The 21123-nt window shown below is 44.2% G+C and overlaps 2 protein-coding genes across 3 annotated transcripts in view; one reads left to right on the top strand and one right to left on the bottom strand.

The window, feature by feature from the left end:
• Positions 1-14855, top strand: part of CDAN1 (codanin 1) — a 31776-nt gene extending 16921 nt beyond the window's left edge. Inside the window, exons 21-29 of the mRNA XM_087821978.1 lie at positions 281-344; positions 522-600; positions 785-933; positions 2128-2235; positions 2362-2425; positions 2589-2770; positions 3049-3156; positions 3782-5333; positions 9676-14855. Of these exons, the coding sequence (XP_087678104.1) occupies positions 281-344; positions 522-600; positions 785-933; positions 2128-2235; positions 2362-2425; positions 2589-2770; positions 3049-3156; positions 3782-3907 (880 nt within the window). The 3' untranslated portion in view covers positions 3908-5333; positions 9676-14855. The remainder of the gene's footprint in view (positions 1-280; positions 345-521; positions 601-784; positions 934-2127; positions 2236-2361; positions 2426-2588; positions 2771-3048; positions 3157-3781; positions 5334-9675) is intronic.
• The window catches only part of STARD9 (StAR related lipid transfer domain containing 9), a 101933-nt gene continuing 87198 nt past the window's right edge, over positions 6389-21123 (bottom strand). For both annotated transcript variants that reach the window (XM_016212304.2, XM_087822090.1), the window contains 10 exons: positions 20812-21009; positions 19459-19642; positions 18944-19081; positions 10000-10117; positions 9725-9846; positions 9433-9497; positions 9092-9294; positions 8806-8885; positions 8415-8573; positions 6389-7912 (listed from right to left, as the gene is read on the bottom strand). In XM_016212304.2, coding sequence (XP_016067790.2) covers positions 7811-7912; positions 8415-8573; positions 8806-8885; positions 9092-9294; positions 9433-9497; positions 9725-9846; positions 10000-10117; positions 18944-19081; positions 19459-19642; positions 20812-21009 — 1369 coding nt within the window. In that variant the 3' untranslated portion in view covers positions 6389-7810. The remainder of the gene's footprint in view (positions 7913-8414; positions 8574-8805; positions 8886-9091; positions 9295-9432; positions 9498-9724; positions 9847-9999; positions 10118-18943; positions 19082-19458; positions 19643-20811; positions 21010-21123) is intronic.

A 21123-nucleotide genomic window follows, 5' to 3' on the forward strand; every position in this document is an offset into this window, starting at 1 on the left:
CTTTATTCCACATCTTCTCCCCACCCCACTGTTTTCATTCTTTTTTTGCCTCCTCTGTAAGCTGTCTTTGGCTTTAGTTTTGGGGACACAAAGTCCAAGTTGTATTGGAAGAGCAGGTGGTTGGGGTTCCCATTCTGGCATCTGGGTGGGGACAGAGGCCTGAGAGTAGTTCCCCCTGAGGCAGAGCCCTTCCTGTTCATGTGATTGGTGCACTCAGGGCATGTCCTTCTGTGGATCAGGCTGAAATAAGACCTCACTGACCCTCTCTGTCTCCTTTTAGGTTCTGCCAAAAGAAGAGCCCTGGTGCCTTGCGGGCACTCCTCCCTGAGGAGACTCCAACAGCTGTACGTAGGAAGGATGCCTGGAGCTAGCGGGCTGGGCGGTTGGTGTGGGAGAGGTGTGTGCTCGTGAACATGCACGTGAGGCTGCTCGCGTTGGGTGGGTCAGTCATGAATTTGGGCATTCGTCATGGTTCCTAACCCTCCTCCAGCCCCTAACTCTGCAGTCCTTCTGTATCACAGGTTCTAAGCAGCGCAGAGAACATTGCTGTGGGGCTTGCAACAGAGAAAGCTTGTACTTGGTTGTCAGCCAACGTTACAGGTAAGTCCCAGGCAAGGGGAGTGGCTGACCAAGTTTTTCAGAAGTGGACTGGCAGGAAGTTGGAGGCCATCTGGGGGAAACAGGACTTGGAGCCTGCTGGAAACAGCGAAGGGCATGGGTAGGGCATGGTGAGCCCATGCAGGACTGCTCTGGTGACCCCTTTTGTTCTCCCTCTAACCTGCAGCGCTGATCAGGAGAGAGCTGAAAGCAGCAGTGAGTCGCATGCTTCGAGGCCAGGGTCCTGAACCGGCTGCCCGGGGGGATCGGAGGGGCTGCTCCCGTGCCTGTGAGCACCATGCTCCCCTCCCCTCCCACCTCATCTCCGAGATCAAAGTACACAGCTCCCTACTCCCTTCAGCTCCTCTCCCCCACTGCCTGCTCTTTTCCTGGCCTCCCTCCTTTCTCACGTCAGCTCCAGTATTTGTGTTGCTCTTTTCCTGGCCTCCCTCCTTTCTCACATCAGCTCCAGTATTTGTGTTGCAGCTTTCTGTGTTATCCAGCTAGTTCCCATTTTGTTTGATACTGAATGGGATGAGGTAGGACAGGGTTGAATTGAAGGGCTTTCCTAATTGCTCTTTGACTTTTGGTACTTGAATCACCTGAAAAAGGGAAAGGGTAGATATGAAAATTTTTTACTAGATACATATTTCACAGATGGTGATGGGGGTGGGTGGTGATTGTCCAGTGTAGTAGGAATCTTTAAGGGGCAGTCACCGGGTATTGGGATGTGATTTCAGAAATTTCTATGTGGGAGGTAATGCTTGTTTCGTACAGGCAGTAAGAATAATCAGTGCTTTTAACTTGATTTTTAAAAATCAGAGACAATCTAGAGCCAAGGTCATCAAACAACCCATAAGCCAAAACCAGTCTGCTGCTTGTTTTGTAAGTAAAGTGTTATTGAACCACAGCCATGCTTGCTCATTTACAAATTGTCTAGGGCTGTTTTTGTGCTACCGCACAGAGCTAAGTAGTTGGGCAGAGACCTCATGGCCTGTGAAGCCTAAAGTATTTACTGGTTTGCCCTCGTCTAGGATAGTAGTTAGGAGTAAAGATGTGGGCTAGGACTAAGAAGGCATGACTAAGAATGTAACAGGAGGGAGGAGGAGAGGCTGAGTGGCCATTAGCTACTGGTTTTCAACATAGAGGCTTTCTGTACTGAAACCTCGACTCTTCTGAGATGAATAGACAAGCATGAGGGATAGAAAATATGTGTATGCAGTAGACTGGTTCTCTTAAATTCTCTCAGAAGGTGCTGTCCGGGAATTGGCTAGATATGGCTTTGTCTCTTGAATTTTGGCAGCATGTTGTTCTTTAGCTTACCTGCTCCATCTGTCCCCTGTTGTTGTCCACTTGGTTGCTTCTCCCAGCTGTGATGGCCTGCCCCAGCCCCCAGTTTAAGGGCACCTTGGCCCAATCACTTCACCCCAGGAGCCCTGCCTTCCTTTTCCTTCTGCCTCTCCACTGGCTGATCCCCACCCCAAGCCACATTTTCTGTGGTCTCTCTTCTCCTGCCACTACTCTCTCTAGGATGTTCTCTCTGTGGCCGTGGGGCCCCGGGACCCTGAGGAGGGAGTGTCCCCAGAGCATCTTGAGCAACTTCTAGGCCAGCTAGGTCAGACACTGCAGTGCCGCCAGGTATGGCATGGCAAGATGCTCTTCTTGCATGTCCTTGTATGTGCCTAATAACCAGAGTCATGTTGGCTCAGGGCTGCTACTCTAAGGATGGTGCTAATGTCCAGGGTCTCCTTGCTTTTTCCTCAGTTCCTGTGCCCACCTGCCGAGCAGCATCTGGCAAAGTGCTCTGTGGAGTTAGCATCCCTCCTTGGTATGTCCTCTGTCACCTCACTCTTGCCAGATCCCCCCAGTCTCAGGGTTGGGTACAAACAAGATTAGAACATGAAACTTTCTTCTGCTCGTCCTCCTCCCAGGGACTGGCCAGGTGACCCTGCCTCCATTTTTTAAAGCTTGGCTTTCCTTTCTTACCATAGTTGCAGACCAGATTCCTGTCCTAGGGCCCCCGGCACAACACCGGCTGGAGAGAGGGCAGGCTCGAAGGCTCCTGCACATGCTGCTTTCCCTGTGGAAGGATGACTTTCAGGTGCCTGTTCCACTGCAGCTGCTGCTGAGCCCAAGAAACGTGGGCCTTCTGGCAGACACTCGGCCCAGGGAGGTGAGTCAGAGAGGTGGGTGGCTGGGCCAGACAGGCTTGTTAGCCCTCTGGGGTTATGTTTATATACCTACCACCCTCACCCCAAATGTTATGAGCTTGTTTCTTTTGTTCCCCCTTTTCTGACAGCTTGCTCGTTTTCTGTTCCATGCTGAAATGGACTCCTATAGAGGCTAACCTCAGGTCTTCTCCCTCCTCAGCAGCTCTGTCCTTTAAGTATCAGTCATGGTCACTGTGTAGTCTTCCTAGCACCCTGACCTCCCCCTGTATGTGTGTTGCAGTGGGACCTGCTGCTGTTCTTGCTCCGGGAGCTGGTAGAGAAAGGTCTGATGGGACGGAAAGAGATAGAGGACTGCCTGGACAGCCTCCGTGAGGCCCAGTGGCCAGAGGTAAGGTGTCATCTCCCCTGACCTGGGAAGAGAACAGGTATCATATGTCCCTTTTATCCTGAAAGGGGGCAAGTGATGGTGCCTGGCATTCTTAGCGTCTTTCCAAAGCTCAGTGGATTTTGTCAGGTGTCTTCAGGACCACCCTAAATTGGAGTAGCTGTTCTGGTGGGCCTTCTTCACATTTGAGCAGCTACTGTATGAAGGACCGTGTCAGTGGAGGAAGGGAAGATGGAAGGCAGGTATAGTTGGAAAGCAGCATGGCATAGTGAGTGTGGGTTTTTAAATCAATAACCTGAATTTTAACCTCATCTATTGTGATTTAGGGCAAAGAGTTCATCTTAGTTTAACCATAAAATGGGAATAATTTATTCCTCTAGGGTTTGTCAAGATGAAATAATGTGCAAATTAAGTACTTAGATGGTGATAAGTACTCACTAGATGGTTCTGAGCCTTCCGTCAGTTTACTCTTCCAGAGTACTTAATGGGACAAGGTTTCAGGGCCATTTCAGTGTAGAGGGCAGTTAGGAAATATGATAGGTGGGGCTTGATATTTGGGATTTTTAATAGAACGGATGAACCATTCAGAATTATGTATCTGCCTTTTCTGTAATTTTTCTTATTGTAGGACTTCGCTGAAGAATTAGCAACACTCTTCAACCTGTTTCTGGCTGAGCCCCAGATGCCAGAACCCCAGCTAAGAGCTTGTGAGCTGGTGCAGCCAAACCGGGGGACTGTCCTAGCCCAGAGCTAGTGTTCAAAAGTGGCCCTGCCTTGAAGTCTCACCAGAACCATGGCACTTCACCTGACTGTGCCTCAGGAGGAGGCCCAAGAGCCCAGCATCACCCCAAGTGCCCAATGCTGACTCACTCTTGCTGGTGCAGGAGTAGCTGAATCTGTAATCAGGCTTCCTGCTTACATGTGAAGTAAGTATTGGCTGCCTGGCCTCTCATTGACTGCAGGCTCGCCACCCTGAGTCCTAGAAGGAGGAGGGTTTGCCTGATTCAGGATTATGGTGGAAAAGCCTAGAGACTCCAGTCCTGGAGCGGAAGAGTTGGCATTTATTTCTTGGATGCTAAATGAAATGATGTATGTGGGCTTGAGCCCCACTTGCTGCTATCCCAGCATCTTTAAGACTATGATTTGGGAAATCATGACAGAGCCAAATGACGTACTGCTTAACTTGTGAGTAAAGTTAAAACATGAATCTTGGGAGTCTACATTTTCTTACCACCAGGAGCTGGACTGCCATCTCTTTAAAAATGCACAACAGATGAGATGGGGCTCTCCCAACAGAAACCCAGCTCTACCCCCGCACCTCCCTGCTTTAAGCCCTCTGCAGGTAACTCTTGATTCCAGCTCCAACCAGAGGCCAAGCGTGGGGCAGAACACTAGAGCTTTTTAAAATAAACTCTTCACCGAGGGCTTCATGTCTGATTCTTCCCTGTAGAAGGCTGCAAAGTCTCAAGGTGGGCTTGGAGCTGAGTGTTGATAGGGTAGAGCTAGCTGTACGAGTGGCCACCTAGCACTGCCCAGTGTTCCAGCATATGAGGAGGGCCCTACTGACTCACTGCCAACAGTACTGGCTTCTGTGCAACTCTTGAAAGGTTTAGGATAAGCTTCTACTCAACAGTACTCCCTATTAAACTAGATGGTGGCAGCTCTTAAGCTTGTTTTGTTAGCGCTGGGGAATGTGATTTGGCTTGCAACAAAAGCATTCTGCGTATCTCTAAATGATCTATTGATTTTTAAGCACACACTACCTTGATAATGTGAATTAAGGTCCTGTAAAATCTGTGGGGATTCAGGCTGTTGGGGAAGAAGGTACTCAGTGAACCCTATTGAAATGACTTACAAAATCCTGTCTATTTCTTGGGAAAAGTTCTGAGATCTCTGAACCAAGGAAGGGTGAGTCTCTTGGCCTAGAGGGGTCTATTCTGTGACAGTAAAGCTGGTGAAGAGCTTTTACTCGAAGTCCCACGGAGTGTCTCTTTACCACTTTGCAATCATGCTTCTGCCCAGTCAGGCCGTACCTATGCCTTTTCCTCAGCTCATCCCAGTCACTCCTTTAAACTCAGTTTCTCCTACAGAAATTCAGGAAGTTCTCAATGCCTGAGAACTTTCTGCACCCATTAGGGGTGGCTGAACAAAAGCAGTACATCAGGAAGTTGAGCCCAAAGGTAAGCAGCAGATACTTCAGACACCCAGCTCTGAGTAAGGTGGGATGGGCAGGCCAGCAGAGGGGAAAACCTGAAGGCTCAAGGATGATGGGTTAAAGGTCACTCAGTTAAACTTAGCACAGGTCCAATTTAGGAAACTTAGTGCTAGCCTTAAAGGCCTACTCTAAGCAGTAAGATTAAGAATTACAGAGGCAGCTAATGAGCTAGTAGACTAATTAAGTTCCTTTTTATATACAGGGTGTCCCAAAAAAATGTACACACACTTTAACAGCTTAGCTGATAGCTCAATTTTGAAAATGAATGTATTTTAATAAACACTGCCTTTATAATTATTCAGTGTACATTTTTTGGGGATGCCCTATATCTGCTCTCCCTTAATTATTAAGATTTCAAGGTGTGGTCCCCAGACCAGCAGCCTCAGGCTCACCTGGGACTTTCTAGGAATACAAATATGTAGGTCACTGAATCAGAAACTCGGGTGGGGTCCAACCTGGGGTGTAACAAATCCTTCTGGTGATTCTGATGCACAATGAAGTCTGTAAATCACTTGTCTAAACCAAAAGCTGACTTTATCATGATAGTTTAGGTCTGTGGATTATCTTTAACACTTTAGCATTTTGCTATATCAGCCTGTTAATATTTTTTAGCTTGCTGACTCACAGGCCTGGTGTGTGGTTTCTCTAGTAAGGGGTTAAGGTCACCTCTGGGCTACCCCATGCTCAATTCCCATTGCTGGCTCTGCCTCAGAAGCCCCTGAGATGCACATCTGTTAAAGAGGTACCTTCCAGGGGATTGTGGTCACTGTTAGGTGTGGTAATGACTCTTCTGGAATCCTTGCTTATGGTTGGTATTTGGGCTACAGCTGGCCCTAACTGGGCAATGAATCTGGTTGCTATTTACATGCCTTAAAGCAGTGCCATGTTCATGGAAAGCACTTAGTACATCCATGTAAACTGTGTAAGTTGAAACTGGGCCATGAGTAGTTATTGCCATCTCCAGGCTAAATTCTGAGCTCAAATGACACACTTAGGTTATCCCAGGACAGTCTTCACTAATAAAAGTACATATCAGACTTTTAATTTGCAAGTGTTCTGACAGTTCAATCAACAGTCTTGGTAAGAGATTTATATGAAAAGAGGTGGTTTTTTGGGAGTACATAAATAGGGTGTTAAATATATCAAGTGTCGCTAAAATTGAAAACCCAGAAAAATAAAAGGTTAAAGGCAACTTAAAAACCATTCAATAATATATAAATAAATAAATTTGAGGTAAGAGAAAAAAATCCTGCAAACACTTTTAGAAAAATAAATCTCTGCTGTACTCTACAGAAATTTACCTTTTTACCACATCATCTTCCCCACTCAGTCACCTGCTTCTGGGCACCAGAACTAAAGCTGGGAATCTCTTCCACGTAACCATACAGAATATTCAGAAGCTCACAACCAGCCGGGCTAAAGCAAAAGAAAACTACCCGTTCTCCATCCATCCTAAATAGGTGTGGCTGCTGCAGCACTGTAAAATGCTAACGAGACCACTGACCCAGGCTCTGAGGGCAGTAAGGAATGGAACTGAGCTTCCTCCTCACTAACCACTTACCTCTTCTAGGAGGTCTATTATGTTCTCTCCCATTGTCAAAAGGCAGTTTTTCATCTCTGAAATTCCTTTTGCCTTGTCAGCAGCCAGCATCAGGCTGCCCACTTCCTAACCACCGCATCCTCCCTTAAAGAGCTAGACCCCAAATCTGTCCAGCCAGCTTCTACAGTGAGTGGTCTTCTCATTCTACTGAGCTCTGCAGTGATGGCTCCATGACAGAGCATTGCTCAATACTCCTGACTGAGACAAAGACCCAAACGTCTTCTCCTGTAAGGAAAAGGAAGAGGGTGGAAAAGTAATAATAAAGCGTTCGGTAAAAATTCAAGGAGAAACGATTCTGAATCACTCTTCTGGTTTGTGCAGCTTTTTTTAAACCAGTTTTCTGTTTTGGTAACACTCCATCCCACAGTGAAACTGAATTCTGGAGGCCAATTTCTGAGCAGAGTTTTAGCCAATGGCTGTCTCCCTACCAGCCCAAGGGCTGGGCCGCACCAGGGAAGCACTGTGACAGAGAACTGCCATCTCCCAGCTCCACTGGCTATGTCCAGTCCTGGTCCTTGAGCAGCTTGTCTGCCATAGGGTCCCAGAGACAGGAAAGAAGGGTGAAAACTCCAAGAAGATGAGTTGAGCTTCATTCGCTCTGGATGGCCAGGGTCAGGAGCTCAGGCCCCTTGCTCTGCAGAGCTGCCAGCTGTGCCCAAGTACTTACTGACTGGGCTTTGCTGGCAACTCAGGGCTGAGTGCTGTCTCCCCAGTTGGCCATGCAGGTAGCCTTGGCTCTTCTTGCATCAGGAAGAGCCTCACAGAGAGGAACAAGAGCTGCCTTAGAGTTTCTGGAGCATCCTGGGCCTGAATCTCAGCAGCACCATCTTGACAGTAAGATGCTAACTACCAAGGAAGGATGCCAGTCTGGCTATAACCAGTGGCTGCTGTTTGATGAAGGTGCTTAAGAGATGAGGGGGGAAACCTGGAGCACCAAGTTCTATCTGAAATAAAGCAGAGAGGGAAGAGTCAAAGGTAGAGACAGACCTGAGAGTGCCCCCCTCCTCCCCCCCGCCCCGGCTGTCGTGATGGGTGAAACTCCTCAGACTTTCTGCGGTCCTGGAACTTACAGACCTTGGCTCTGCTGTTCAGATCTAAGCAGCTTTACCTCCCAGAGACAAAGGTTAAGTCAGGGAACTGGGAGTAGAGTCAAATAGACTGGGTCATGCTCTCTCTCTCCTGCTGAGACTGCTGCCTTTGCCTCTCAGTAACTCCTGTATTTCCTGAGGACCCTGGGAACAGCCAGAGGTAGGCTGCTGGGCTCTCTGGTAATAGTTCCCCTTTCTCATTCTTTCCTCTGTGACTCCCAGCTGACTCCCCTTACTGTGACCCAAGAAGCCCTTCAGTCTTCAGCTCTCAGGCCACAGGGCCTGGGCACTGAAGGACATGGACCAGCTAAACAAAACTCCAATGGGGCTGGGAAGCTGGCTGCACAGGGTACATCACCTGAGCCAAGTAGATGACTTTGGTGACCTCCTTTCCTTCCATGGTGAGGGGCTGCAGGATCCAGGCACTGGGCAGGATCTCCCCTCGGACCATCCACCTGCTGGGTCTTGGCATGGATGTGTCATATACAGACTGAGCTGCCATGATAGAAAGGTGCCCCTGGGGACAGACAGACAGCCATGTGAGTCCTGCCTATGTGGTGTGGATCGAACGGATGGGCTCCAGTGCGGTCAGTATTGTAGAAGGCAGCACTAGGCCTGGCTTGTCACCCCTACTCCCACCCAAGTTGCTTGCCTTCCCCCAGAGGACCTGAGGCCCACAAAGATTGCTTCTCACAACACTCCAGCCCAAGTTCTTCCCATAATATCTTTACCACCAGCAAGGCAGGTACCTCTTTGGCTTCCACGCAGATACAACAAAAATCCCGGGGCTGCTTCAGTGCACACAGGGCTGGATTGCATACCAAGTACACTGGAGGGTCAGGGATGGGGAGAGTCAGCAGGTGCGTAGACAGACCCAGTCCTAAATCCTTCCCAGTCCAGCCTCCCCACCCCCCCAAGACCCCATCATCCCACAGCCCAACATCCAGCCTGAGCAATCTGGAGGTAGTCAGTACCCAGCCTCCCGACCTGCTACCTATCCCCTGGTAGAGCCCACAGAAGCCTCCCTAGACTTACCCAGGTTGATGCTGTTGGTCACTCGCTGATGCAGTTTTGCTGTCTGGATGGGCTTGTGGTACAGGGGCCACAGGGTGGGGTCACTCACAGCTGCCCACACATGAGACAGCGGCTGGGACACCACCCCAGCCCCCAGGAAGCCGTGCCGAGTAGAGGAGAACACCTTGTAGTAGAGCTGCACCTCCTGCTCCTCACCCTGATACCTGGAATGCCGTGGTTGAGGAGGAGGAGGTGAAACGGGTTCCAGGGTCACAAAGGAGGAGCTTAGGATGGAGAAGGGAAAGGAGGGAGGCGCGAGGCAGGACAACAGGATTAGGACAAGACACTACAAAGGAACTTACTTCCAGCCAGCTGCTGCCTGGCGACTAAAAAGATTGTGCAGATCATTTGAGCAAGCAGCCATTACCTAGGGACACAGCAACCACACCCGAATTAGTGGGTATGGTATAAACCAGGCCCTTGGGTTGGTCACTCAGGCCAGCATTTACTGAAATCCCCTTTTGTCAAGGTAGAAAGCCACTGAAGAAGCCACATCAGCCCTGCTGACCCTCCACCCTGATCTTTCCCTCCCTTCTCTTTCCCAGCTGAGCACTGTTCAAGAAACGGTGGGGAACAGGTGGAACAGTTCCTCACGTCAGCCATACAGATGTCCACAATGTGCTTGGCCAAATCCTGATAGGAGGAAGAGAAGCAGGTCCCCTGGCTGGACACACTGGATGAAGAACAGCAACAACTGCCCAGAGAGGCTCTGCGACCTACAATGAAGAGGTGGAGGCTCTGAGGCAGCATGAGCACCAGGGCCTTGGGCAGCAGCAGCAGCTTCTGAGGGATATTAACTCCCTGGATCTAGCAGACCTCAGCCTCCAAAGTTCCCAAACCAGGCAGGTGGCTATGCCCCCACCACTCACTGTAGATGCAGCTCTTCCAGGCAGACCCAGCCAGATTCAGGTGACTGTTCCTCACTGCAGAACAGCCCTGCACATCCCCGATCCAAGAGTCTCCAGAATCAGGCAAATTTGTGTCCCCCTGCAGAAGAGAAGATGCTCAAGACTAGAACAAAGGGAGAGAGAGAGCAGGCCACCAAAAAGCCAGTGCAGAATTATCTCCTCTGCCTCTGAAATACACCAACAGCTTCCAACATAAAGACTGAGTGAAAAAGATCTTCCCTATCGCGATTACAGGAGGCCAGGTGCTCCAGGAGGTCAACAGCAATACAAACCAGTCCCTGGACAACCTCTCCTTGCTCTGAGCCACAGGCTCAAAAGTTGCTTGTAGGGAAGTTCCACAGGGATCAGAATGAACTGGGGCCTGAAAGCACTGGGTACCAGGGGTCAGTGGGCGGGGGACCTCTGCACTACTCTGCAACAGGAATGAGGTTATGGCTGGAGCTAGACCCTTGGCCCGAGCCCCAGGTACAGCAGTTTAGCCAAAAGTCCTAATTTGGAACCAGATGGACCTAATCCTCTGGATCTGCAATACAGTCATCACACCTTTAACTTCAGCCAGTTCCTCAATGACATGACCCTTGACCTCTGCTGGGTCTACAGGCACCCATCATACTAGCTATCATCAGTTTTTAACCTAGCGCTACTTTAAAGACAAGAAGAAGTGAACAAGCAGTTATCTCCTCACCTCCTTTTCTTCTGCAAAATACAAGTGGCCTCTCCAACTTTAGGCAAATTGAGATCTCAGTTCCCCTTCTTAGGAACATTTCACTACTGATACCTTTCTTCACTTGTTGCCTCCACCTCTCCCTCTTCACTAGATTCTTCCTATTTATTAGCATTTAAGCATGCAAATAGTCTCCCACCTTTAAAAACCTTTCTCTATAGGCATCTCTGCCCCCCTGACCTTCACAGATACATTTCTTGAAAGGATTGTCACTGTTTGCCATCTCCCACCTGTCACTCCTTTCTGAACCCACTCAAATCTAGCCTTTGCCTCCCTGCTCCACCAAGCAGCAATCGCCAAGGTCCCAATGGCTGGATCTAGTGAACAACTCAGTCCTCACTTACTGAGCCTCTCAGCTCACTTCCACTCAGCCAGCCTCTCCCTTTCACTTGAGATGCTCACCTCCCAAGTCCCCAGGCTTCTGATCTCTCTGGTGCTTCTTCCCATTTCCCTTGTTGGCTCATTCCCCTCAAGGGTTTTTTCAAGACTCAAGCCCAGGCCCTCTTTTCTCACTCTATAATATACTCCTAGGTGATCCTACCTGTTCTCAGGGCTACATTAATGACTTCCAAAAATATATCTGTGAATTAATAAATATTGCTGAGTCAATGGAGTCATCACCTAAAAAAAGTTACATCAGAGACCCATTTTCTACATCATGCCAAAATTCTTTATGCTTTTGGCTGAAAAATATAAGGGGTGGGGGAAAATTTAATATTATGATAAAATAAAAATTTTTAAATCTCATAGTGGGCAAATACCTTCCTAAACAGGGCACAAAATCCAGAAGCCATGAAAGAAAAGATGGATAAAAACTAGACAACATAAAATTAAAATTTTTTATATAGTAATAACTATAAAGAAACTAAACACATACAACTAGGAGAAAACACTGGCCTCTCAAATGACAAAAAAGGATAAATTTCTTACTATAAAGAAGGGCTTCCAAATACAAAAGGACAACCAAACAGAGATGGGCACAGAGCAAAAAGACCAAAGGGCTTTTAAACATCTGAAAAGACACTTGATCTCAGACACAAGAAGAGAACTGCAAATTAAAACTGAAATGAAACACTATTTATGCCTATCAGATTGGCAGACTGAAGAAAAAAAATCCCTTGATAGCATTCTGTTAAGCGGAGAGTGAGTAAATAGGTACTGTTACATATTGTTATTTAAGAGTGTAAACTGGCATATTCTGTATTTGAACTAGAGAACCTAGAAAATCCAGTGCCCTTGAGTCTTTCTTGAGAAAATTACGAAAGGAAGAATTACTAGTAGGATGGAAAGAGGAATGCATGGCAAAGAGCTGGAAGTGAGCAGAGTCCACTTAATCTAGCACAAGAACTAAAACTTTGAATGCAAACATCATAAACAGTGCAAATACTATAACAAAAGGTAAAGAGAAAAAGAGGAAAGAAAGTGGAAATACATTGATGTCCTCATGTTTTGTAGGCAGAGTGAAAAGAAAACTGCTAAACCAAGAAATAAAGACCATTTAAAGATATAAAAATGATCATGAAAAGAATATTAAAAATTAGACTTCCTAATGATAAAACACATATACACCTCTAAAGCTGAGAAAAAAGACCACATAATGAGGATAAGTCAACAAAAATAATTTTTAGATGTCCATGGTATATTTATGACCAAAAAAACCCTCAATAAATATAAAAAAATAGAAACCACACTTTCTCTGAAATCATACATTCTCTCAATACATAGCAAATAAACTAAAAATAAAATCAGAAAAAAGGGCCTTTCTGCCAAAAAGTTTTTTCAAAATTCTTTAACATTGGATCAAGGGTGAAATACAAACTGAAATTGCAAAATTACTACAAAACAAAGATAATAAAAATATATATCACAACTTATGGGATACAACTAAAGCAGTGCTCAGAGGCAAATTTTAAACTTTAAATATTTACATCAATGAAAAATAAAAATAAATTACTACTATAAACAACTATATGCCAACCAATTAGATAACTTAGATGAAATGGACAAATTCCTAGAAAGACAAAACTACTAAAATTGACTCGAAAAAACAGAAAATCTGAATAGACAAAGATACTAAATTAGTAGTAAAAAAATTCGCACAAAGAAAATTTCAAGATGAGATAGCTTCACTAGTGAAATCAAACATTTAAAGAAAACTTAACACCAATCCTTCACAGTTCTTCCAGAAAATAAAAGGAAATACTTCCCAACTTATTTTATGAGGCCAAATTACCCCGATATAAAAACAACACAAGTAAACTACAGACCCATACCCTGTATGCATACAGACACAAAAATCCTCAAAAAAAATACCAGTAAAATGAATCTAGCAGCACATGAGGATTACACACTATGAGTAAGTGGGACTTATCCCAGGAATACAAGGTTAGTTCAATATAAAAATCAATCAATGTAATACACCATAGTAATAAAGAATTCCACATTATCATCTCAATAGATGCAGAAAAAGTATTTAACTATATCCAACACCTTTTCATGATTTACTAAATAAGCTAGGACTAGAAGGAGATTTCCTCAACCTGATAAAGATTATCTACGAAAGATTAGTTAGCATACTTTATGGTAAAATGCTGGATGGTTTTCTTCTAAGAACAATAACAAGAATGTCTGCTCTTATTTTTATTTAACACTGACTAGAGATTCTAGCCAGGGCAATTAGGCAAGAAAACAACAAAGGCAGATGATATGATTTTGTATATGAAATATCCTAAGATGCTAGTCAAGTTTGTCTCAGTGGTTAGAGTGTCAGCCTGCAGACTGAAGGGTTCCAGGTTCAATTCTGGGCAGGGTCCATCACTGGATCCGGTTGGGGGTGAGTGCGGGAGGCAACCAATTGATGTGTGTCTCTCACATCGATATTTCTCTCTCTCTCCCTCCCATTCTCTCTGAAAAGCAATGGAAAAGAAATATCCTGAGGAATTGACTAAAAAACTATTAGAACTAATAAATGAGTTCAGTAAGGGTACAGGAAACAAGATTAATATAAAAAAATCAACTGTATTTCTGTATAGCATCAATTAGCAAACCAAAAATGAAATTAAGGAAAAAAGTCCATTTATAATAACATAAAAGAAAGAAAAGCCCAGCTGGCATGTTTCAAAGGTTGAGTGTTGACTTATGAATCAGGAGGTCACAGTTTGATTCCCAGTCAGGGTATGCATCCTCTGACCTAATGTAGTGAAAATAAGGCATTGCATGGGGCATATATTTGTTGTTTATCTCAAATTCTTATTTAACTGGGATCCTGTATTCCTCTTTGCTTTACCTGGCAACCCCAACATCACTTCTGTGGTATTCTTGCCAAAAATGCAAAACCTCAATCTAATCATGAGAAAACAGAAGGCAGACAAATTCGACAAAATTACCATGAGACAAGGAGAGACTGAGAAATTATCACAGGAAAAAAGAATAATAATAGAACAGAAATTAACAAGTTAGAATCAAAACGGACTCCAGAGAGATGGAAAACCTAAACCAGGAGTTGACAAATTTTTTCTGTTAAGGGGTAGGGCAGAAGTATTTAAGGCTTTGGGGACCATTGGAATAGTTGCAAATATTCTTCTCTGCCACTGTAACATAAAACCAACCATAGACAACACATAAACAAATGGGTGAGGCTATATCCAGTAAAACGTTATTTACAAAAGCAAGCAGTGGGCCAGATCTGGCCAAAGGGCCATAGTTTGCCAACCTCTACTCTTAACAGACCACTTTCCATAGAAGAGACTTTTCAAAGCATTAATCCCCCCAAATACCAGGCCTTGTTAGTTTTACAGTATAACTATACCAAGTTTTAAAAGATTTTCATTCTAAAAATGTTTTCACTGCCCGGCCGGGCGTGGTTCAGCAGCTGAACATGGACCTAGGATCCAGGAGATCACAGCTCGATTCCCCGTCAGAGCACATGCCTGGGTTTTAGGCTCGATCCCCAGCAGGGGGTGTGCAGGAGGCAGCCGATCAATGACTCTCTCATCATTGATGTTTCTGTCTCTCTCTCTCTCTCTCTCTGAAATCAATAAAGATGTATTTAAAACAACAGCAACAAAAATAAATAAAAATAAAAAAATAAAAATGTTTTCACCTTTCATTCCCATTTCCCTCTCCCATCTACCTTAAATCATTCTGAGTGTTTGGGGGTATATCTTTTTGTTTGTATGTATTCTTGCAAAAAGGACTGTTTTGGATATATGTAGTTTTAATTTATACAAATAGTGTTATGCCTATTTCAGACTGTTTTCATTCAATACTCTGCCTAGGAGTCCACCTAATCTGTTGACTAACTCTTACATAGTATTCCATCTGTGCATCAACCATGTTTTACCTATCTATTCTCTCAATAATGGATTTGCTAATGGCTTCTAACTCTCTGCCACTTCAAATAATACTTTAATAAACAATTCCATACATGTTCCCTCATAAACTCTGCTAGCAATGCTGGGTCATAACCCTATAAGGGTTCCTATATCCCCAAAGTCCTGCCAACATCTGGCATCATTCAGCTTTCTAATTTTTGACAATTTAATAGGTATAAGGTTTCCATTACTTTTGTAACTACAGTATTCCTAAACACTAAGAAAAAAACTTTCACCCTTTTTACTATAAAAGGAATATAATATTGATACCAAAACCTGAGATATATTGTAAAACCAAAACTACAGAAAAACTCATAGATATTGAAGCAAAATCCTGAATATTAGCAAGTAAACTGACAATACATTAAAATAATACATGATATGCTTAAGTATATAATGTATTTGTATTACAGGACTAATTCCAGGACTATAAGAATGGTTCAATATTAGCCCCCAAATCAGTCAATCAAATGATCATCTCCAAAGACTCTGAAATAACTATTCTGGAAAAGAATACTCTATAAAATAGGAATAGATGGATACTTCCTTAGTATTACAAAATATTATCTATCTTAGCTCAAAAGTTAGTGTCTAACTTAAATGGAGAAACACTAGAAGCATTCCCAATAAATCCTGGAATTAAGGCAAGGATGTTCACTGTCATCACTATTATTTTATTTATGCTTAGGCTACTAGGTAATTCAATTAGAAAAGAGGAATAAATAGTGGCACAAAAACTGGAAAGGAAATGGTAAAAACATTCACTATTTGCAGGTGATGTGATTGTACACCTAAAAAATCTCAAGCAGGACTGTACAATATGGTAGCCAGGAGCAACATGTGGTTATGGAGCATGTGAAATGTGGCTAGTGTGACTTAAGAACAAAAATTTTAAACTTAATTAATTTAAATTAAGAGAGCCACCTGTGTTAGTGGCTACTGCAATAGTGCAGATCTAGAGAATCAACCAAAAATAATATGGACACAAAATTAATACACAGCAATCAACAGCTTTCAAACATATAAAATAACCAGATAGAATATATAAAGGAAGAGAAAACCTGTTTACAACATTAATAAGAAAGTTAAAACAGTTAATAATAAATCAGACAAGAAATTTGAGAGATATATGAAGGAAACTTAAACATAAAAAGGTTTGAACCTACTATGTTCTTAGTTAGGAAATTCCACAGCATAAAATGTGATTTCTCCCTAAGTCGATTCATAAATTGAACATGATCTTATTAAAAATACTAACAAATTTCTATCATTAAACTAGACAAGCTGATCCTAAATTTTATATAAAAATAAAAGAATATTTTTAAAAATTTCAAAAAAGAAGGGCAATGGGTAGTAGAATATACTATAAGCCTTAGTACAAGAAAAGTGGACGTCTTAATCTGGTGAGGCAAAGATGAGCTGTCTAGATGAACTATCTAACAAGCATCACAGGCACAACTGAATAGCCACCTGAAAAGAATAAAGTTGGATCCACACCTCATACTACATATACCTCCAAATGGATCAAAGACTTAAATATGAGAAATTCTTTATAGCTTCAGAATGGAGAATGTGTTTCTAATTATGATTTAGAACATGGACACGATAAAAGGAAAACTGATAAATAGAAAGTCTTGAATGGCTCCAAACAGTAAGTAAAGTCAAGAGAGAATGCAGAACTGGGGAAAAACATTTGTAATTCATATCAGGCAAACGGCTATCTTGCTACTATATAAAGAACTCCCAGTAACTGGTAAGGGGGAAAAAAAAAAAGAAAAATGAGCAAAGGGTATGAACAGATGACTCAGCAACAGTCCAAACATTTCATATGTTTGCAAGAGTGTGGGAGGAAGGTAGACTCTCACCTGTTGCTGGTGGGAGTAAAAATCAGTATATCTGTGAGGGAAAATCTGTCAGTGTCTATCAAATTTCCAAATTCATATACTTGTAGAACAAGTCCACATCTGGGAATTTATCTGCAGATATATTTGCGCACGTAAGAAATGATACATGCACAAAGCTATTCACTGCAGCATTGTTAATAACAGCAAAAACCTGAAAACAACCCAAGGTAGAGGATTAGTCAAGTAAACTACAGTGCATCCCTACAATGGAATGCTACGAAGCAATCAAAAAGAAAAAGAGAAAGTTTTCTACATTGTCATGTAGATATACTGATTGGAAAAAAATATAAAGTACAGAACAGTGCCATAATATGCTTTATTTTGTATGCGTAAAGACACTTTATCTAGGATGATTCCCACCCCCCAAAAAAATCACCAGTTTTCTTGGATGGGGTAAGGGATTTGGACTAGGTAGATGGGAAACAGGATGAGTACTTCCCTATATACCCTTACCTATATATATATATTTTTTGCCTTTTCTATTTCATATTATCTATACAAACATCACATTTAAGAACATGCAATTAAAGAGAAAAAAGAAACACTATTCAACTGTTAAAAAGAACGAGTCAGCCCTAGATTTACTGATACTCAATATCCAAAAAATGTTTTAAGGAGAAAAAAGCAAAGGAACAAACTGGGTACCGTATGCTTCCGTTCATGTGCTTTATGAAAAGATATAGCCTTATAGATGCACAGACTATCTCTGAAAGTATATACCAAACAGGGATGAATGGCTGCTTCTGGGGAGGGCAAATGGGCAACTGAAATATGCAATTGACGTGTGTACTTTGCTACTGTTTGAAAACTATATATTTTTTACTATGTGAAGTTTTTCTTTATAAAATGAATTTCAAATTTTATATCCCCAGCCAGATCTCACCTCTGAGCTCCAGATCTGTATTCCAACAGCCCCCTGCATCTCTCACAGGCACTTTCAACCCAGTAAACACAAAACTAAACTCATGATCTTCACCACAAAACCTGTGCACGTCCAGGGCTCCCGTCACTGTCTACAAGATCATCCTTTCAGTTGCTCAAACCCAAAGCATGCATTGTTCTCAACTCCTCCCTCTCCCTTCCTCCACCGAGCCCTGTGGATGCTTTCTCTCCTTTGCATCCACACCTGTTCCTTCACCAGCAGTACCCTAAACCAAACAATCATCATCTCTCACTCAGCTCTGCTATGGTCAATAGCAGGTCTACCAGAGCTGCTCTCGCCCCCTTCTCACAATCTCATCATTCTACTCCCTACTTAAAGGCTTTTCTGCAGCTTTGGGGAAGTAATATAATCAGATGAATTAGAAAGGGCCCAGAATTCTCAATAGAGTCTACATGATCTTGCCTTTTTCTGGTCCATTTTCATGGCATTCTCCCATTTCACTCTTCACATTCCAGCCACACAAGTCTTTTAGTTCCTCAAACCCTTCCTCCCTCAGAGCCTTCCTTGCTGGGTCCTCTGGAAGGCCGTCCTCTGGCCACCACATCTCTCTGGACACCACCAGCCTAGGCTTTTACTGTGCTCTCACCCTTACAGTCTCATAGCATCTTTACCAAGCTTCCAGACTAGGTCAGGTCTCCCGTTTTACACTGGTTTAGCATCCCTTATTTATCTATATAACAATAATTAAATAATTTTAAAATAACCTCTTTTATGTTTATCCTTCTAATAGTCTAAGGACAAGAATAGTTTTGCTCACTGCTGTACCCCAAATGCCTAAAACAACACCTCCAAAATAAACATTTGTTGAATGAATGAACAGAGAGAGAAAGAACTAGAGGAAAGGTCAAAGGCCACTGTCCATCAGATGTCAGCAGTGGCCTCCAGGAGGCAGAACTTCCTGCCTAAACTCTTGCCCTAGCAGTCCTGGCCCCCAGCTCATACCAATCATCTGCCTACTCACCACACTGCTTGAGGACTGGAGCTGGCCTGACAAGGCCGGGCTGCTGTTGTAGCCAGAGGTGACACCAGAGGAGAGGCTCCCATTGGAGCTGGTGCATAGGGGGCTGGAGGTAACCAGGGTGTGTAGTTTTTCCTCTTCCTGGGAAGGACAGATCACCATCAACCAGCTTCCGGTGCACCCTCACTACCCATGACCCACAGCCCTGGATCCACCCCTTCTCACCTCCCCAGATCCCATCACTCCCAGTGCCTCCTGCCTCAGCCTCACACCTCCCCACCCCAACTATATACCAAGACAAGACTTCTCCCAGACTCTGGCCCAGTGACAGGAGCTGGTCTGATGAGGATGCCATGCAGAGAGTGAGCACAGCTTTGACCTGGTACCAGGGGTCTAATGCTCTCCTCCAAATGCTACATCCCATGACTGAGGCAGCCCCAGTGAAGACTGACCCAGTCTGAGGTCTGCCTCCAGGCTCCAGGCCCACCCTGAAATCAGAGGCTGGCCCTGTTTCCCACCTTCAGCAGCTGGGAGATGATCTGCTGGCGGATTCTCTGCCTCTCCTGTTCAGTTCGCTCCCGCAGTCGGGCCCGGGCCCGGGCCATCTCCACCTTGGCCACCTCACGAGCCCGCTGGTATTCTCGTAGCATCAGCTCTATGTCAGAGGGTGGGTGAGCAGACCTCGATGCCGACCCTGGGCTCCTGGGAAGGACCACAGGGGCAGAGAGGTGCCTTCTAACATGGTGGCTTTGGCCCTGGCCTATTCAACACTTATTTCTTACTTTAAATAATTTTTTACTTTTCAATTATACTTCACGTACATATTAGTTCCACGTATACAATTCACTGATTAGACATTTGACATTTATATACTGTACAAAGTGGTCACCTCCATAAGTCTAGTACCCATCTTATACATTAGTTATCACAATATTATTGACTATATTCTCTAAACTGTACTTTACATCTCCCTATTTTGTACTTCTTAATCCCTTCATCTTTTCACCCATTCCTCCAACCCCTTCCCCTCTGACGACCGTCAAAATGTTCTTTAGATCTACAAGTTTATTTCTATTCTGCTTGTTCGTTCATTTTTTAGGTTCCACATATAAGTGAAATCATATGGCATTTGTCTTCCTCTGTCTTATTTCACTTAGCATAATACTCTCTAGGTCCATCCATGTTGCAGATGGCAAGATTTAATTCTTTTTTATGGCTGAGTCATATTCTATTGCATATATGTACCACTTTTTCTTTATCCATTTATCTACTGATGGACGCTTAGGTTGCTTTTATATCTTGGCTATTGTAAATGCTGCTGCAATGAACAGAGGGATGCATTTTGTCTTTTTTATTTAGTGTTTTGGGTTTCTTCAGATAAATGCCCAGAAGTAGAGCCACTGGGTCCTTCTTTGACTCTTATTATAGCCTTTGTTTTAAAGTCTATTTTGTCTGGTATAGGTATTGCTACCCCAGTATTTCATGAATACCTTTTTCCACCACTTTACTTTCTGTGCAACACCACTTTTGAATGACCCATCCTCTCTTTGCCTACAGGGTCTTTGGTTTTGTATTTCATTCGGAGGCGCTGACCTGCAGTCTCAGTGTGCCATAGCTTCTCTGTTCATTCTCTCCCAGGACTTTTTGCCCACACCACCCTCCCCCCTGCTCCTTCTCACATCTTCTTTGTTCCCTTTGTCTCACTCTCCTGCAGCCACCTCCACTTGTCCACAGGTAGAGAAGACCCACTCCTGGAATTGCTCAGCTTCTAGTCTCCAGGATGCTGAAATTCAGACCCTGCTCCCCACAACCCTCTCACCCCCACCCCCACCCCGAGCCTACTCACTGCAGGGTTCTGGGTCTACCCCTACCTGGTTGTCTCTACAACATCCTTCCTCAGTTGCTGCAGATATTCTCGGCGCCTGCTGGGTAAGTCAAGGTCACGGGTGGGGAGATCCCTGTTAGGCAGGAGACTCAGCTGCTTCTGGGGGCTGAGGCTTCGTGTCCGGCGGAAGGTCTGAAGTCGCTCAGCCCGCTGTCTCCGGAGGGACTCAATGGTTTGTTTTTGCCTGAGATAAAACATGATTGATTCACTGAAACTGGCCACAAACACCCTTCTCCATCTTATGATCTCGCTCTGATCCCTGGAATATCCCAGAACTTAGCAAGAGGAGAGAGAACAG

Source organism: Miniopterus natalensis, chromosome 1 (genome assembly GCF_054644295.1).
Source record: "Miniopterus natalensis isolate mMinNat1 chromosome 1, mMinNat1.hap1, whole genome shotgun sequence".
NCBI classification, from domain to species: domain Eukaryota; kingdom Metazoa; phylum Chordata; class Mammalia; order Chiroptera; family Miniopteridae; genus Miniopterus; species Miniopterus natalensis.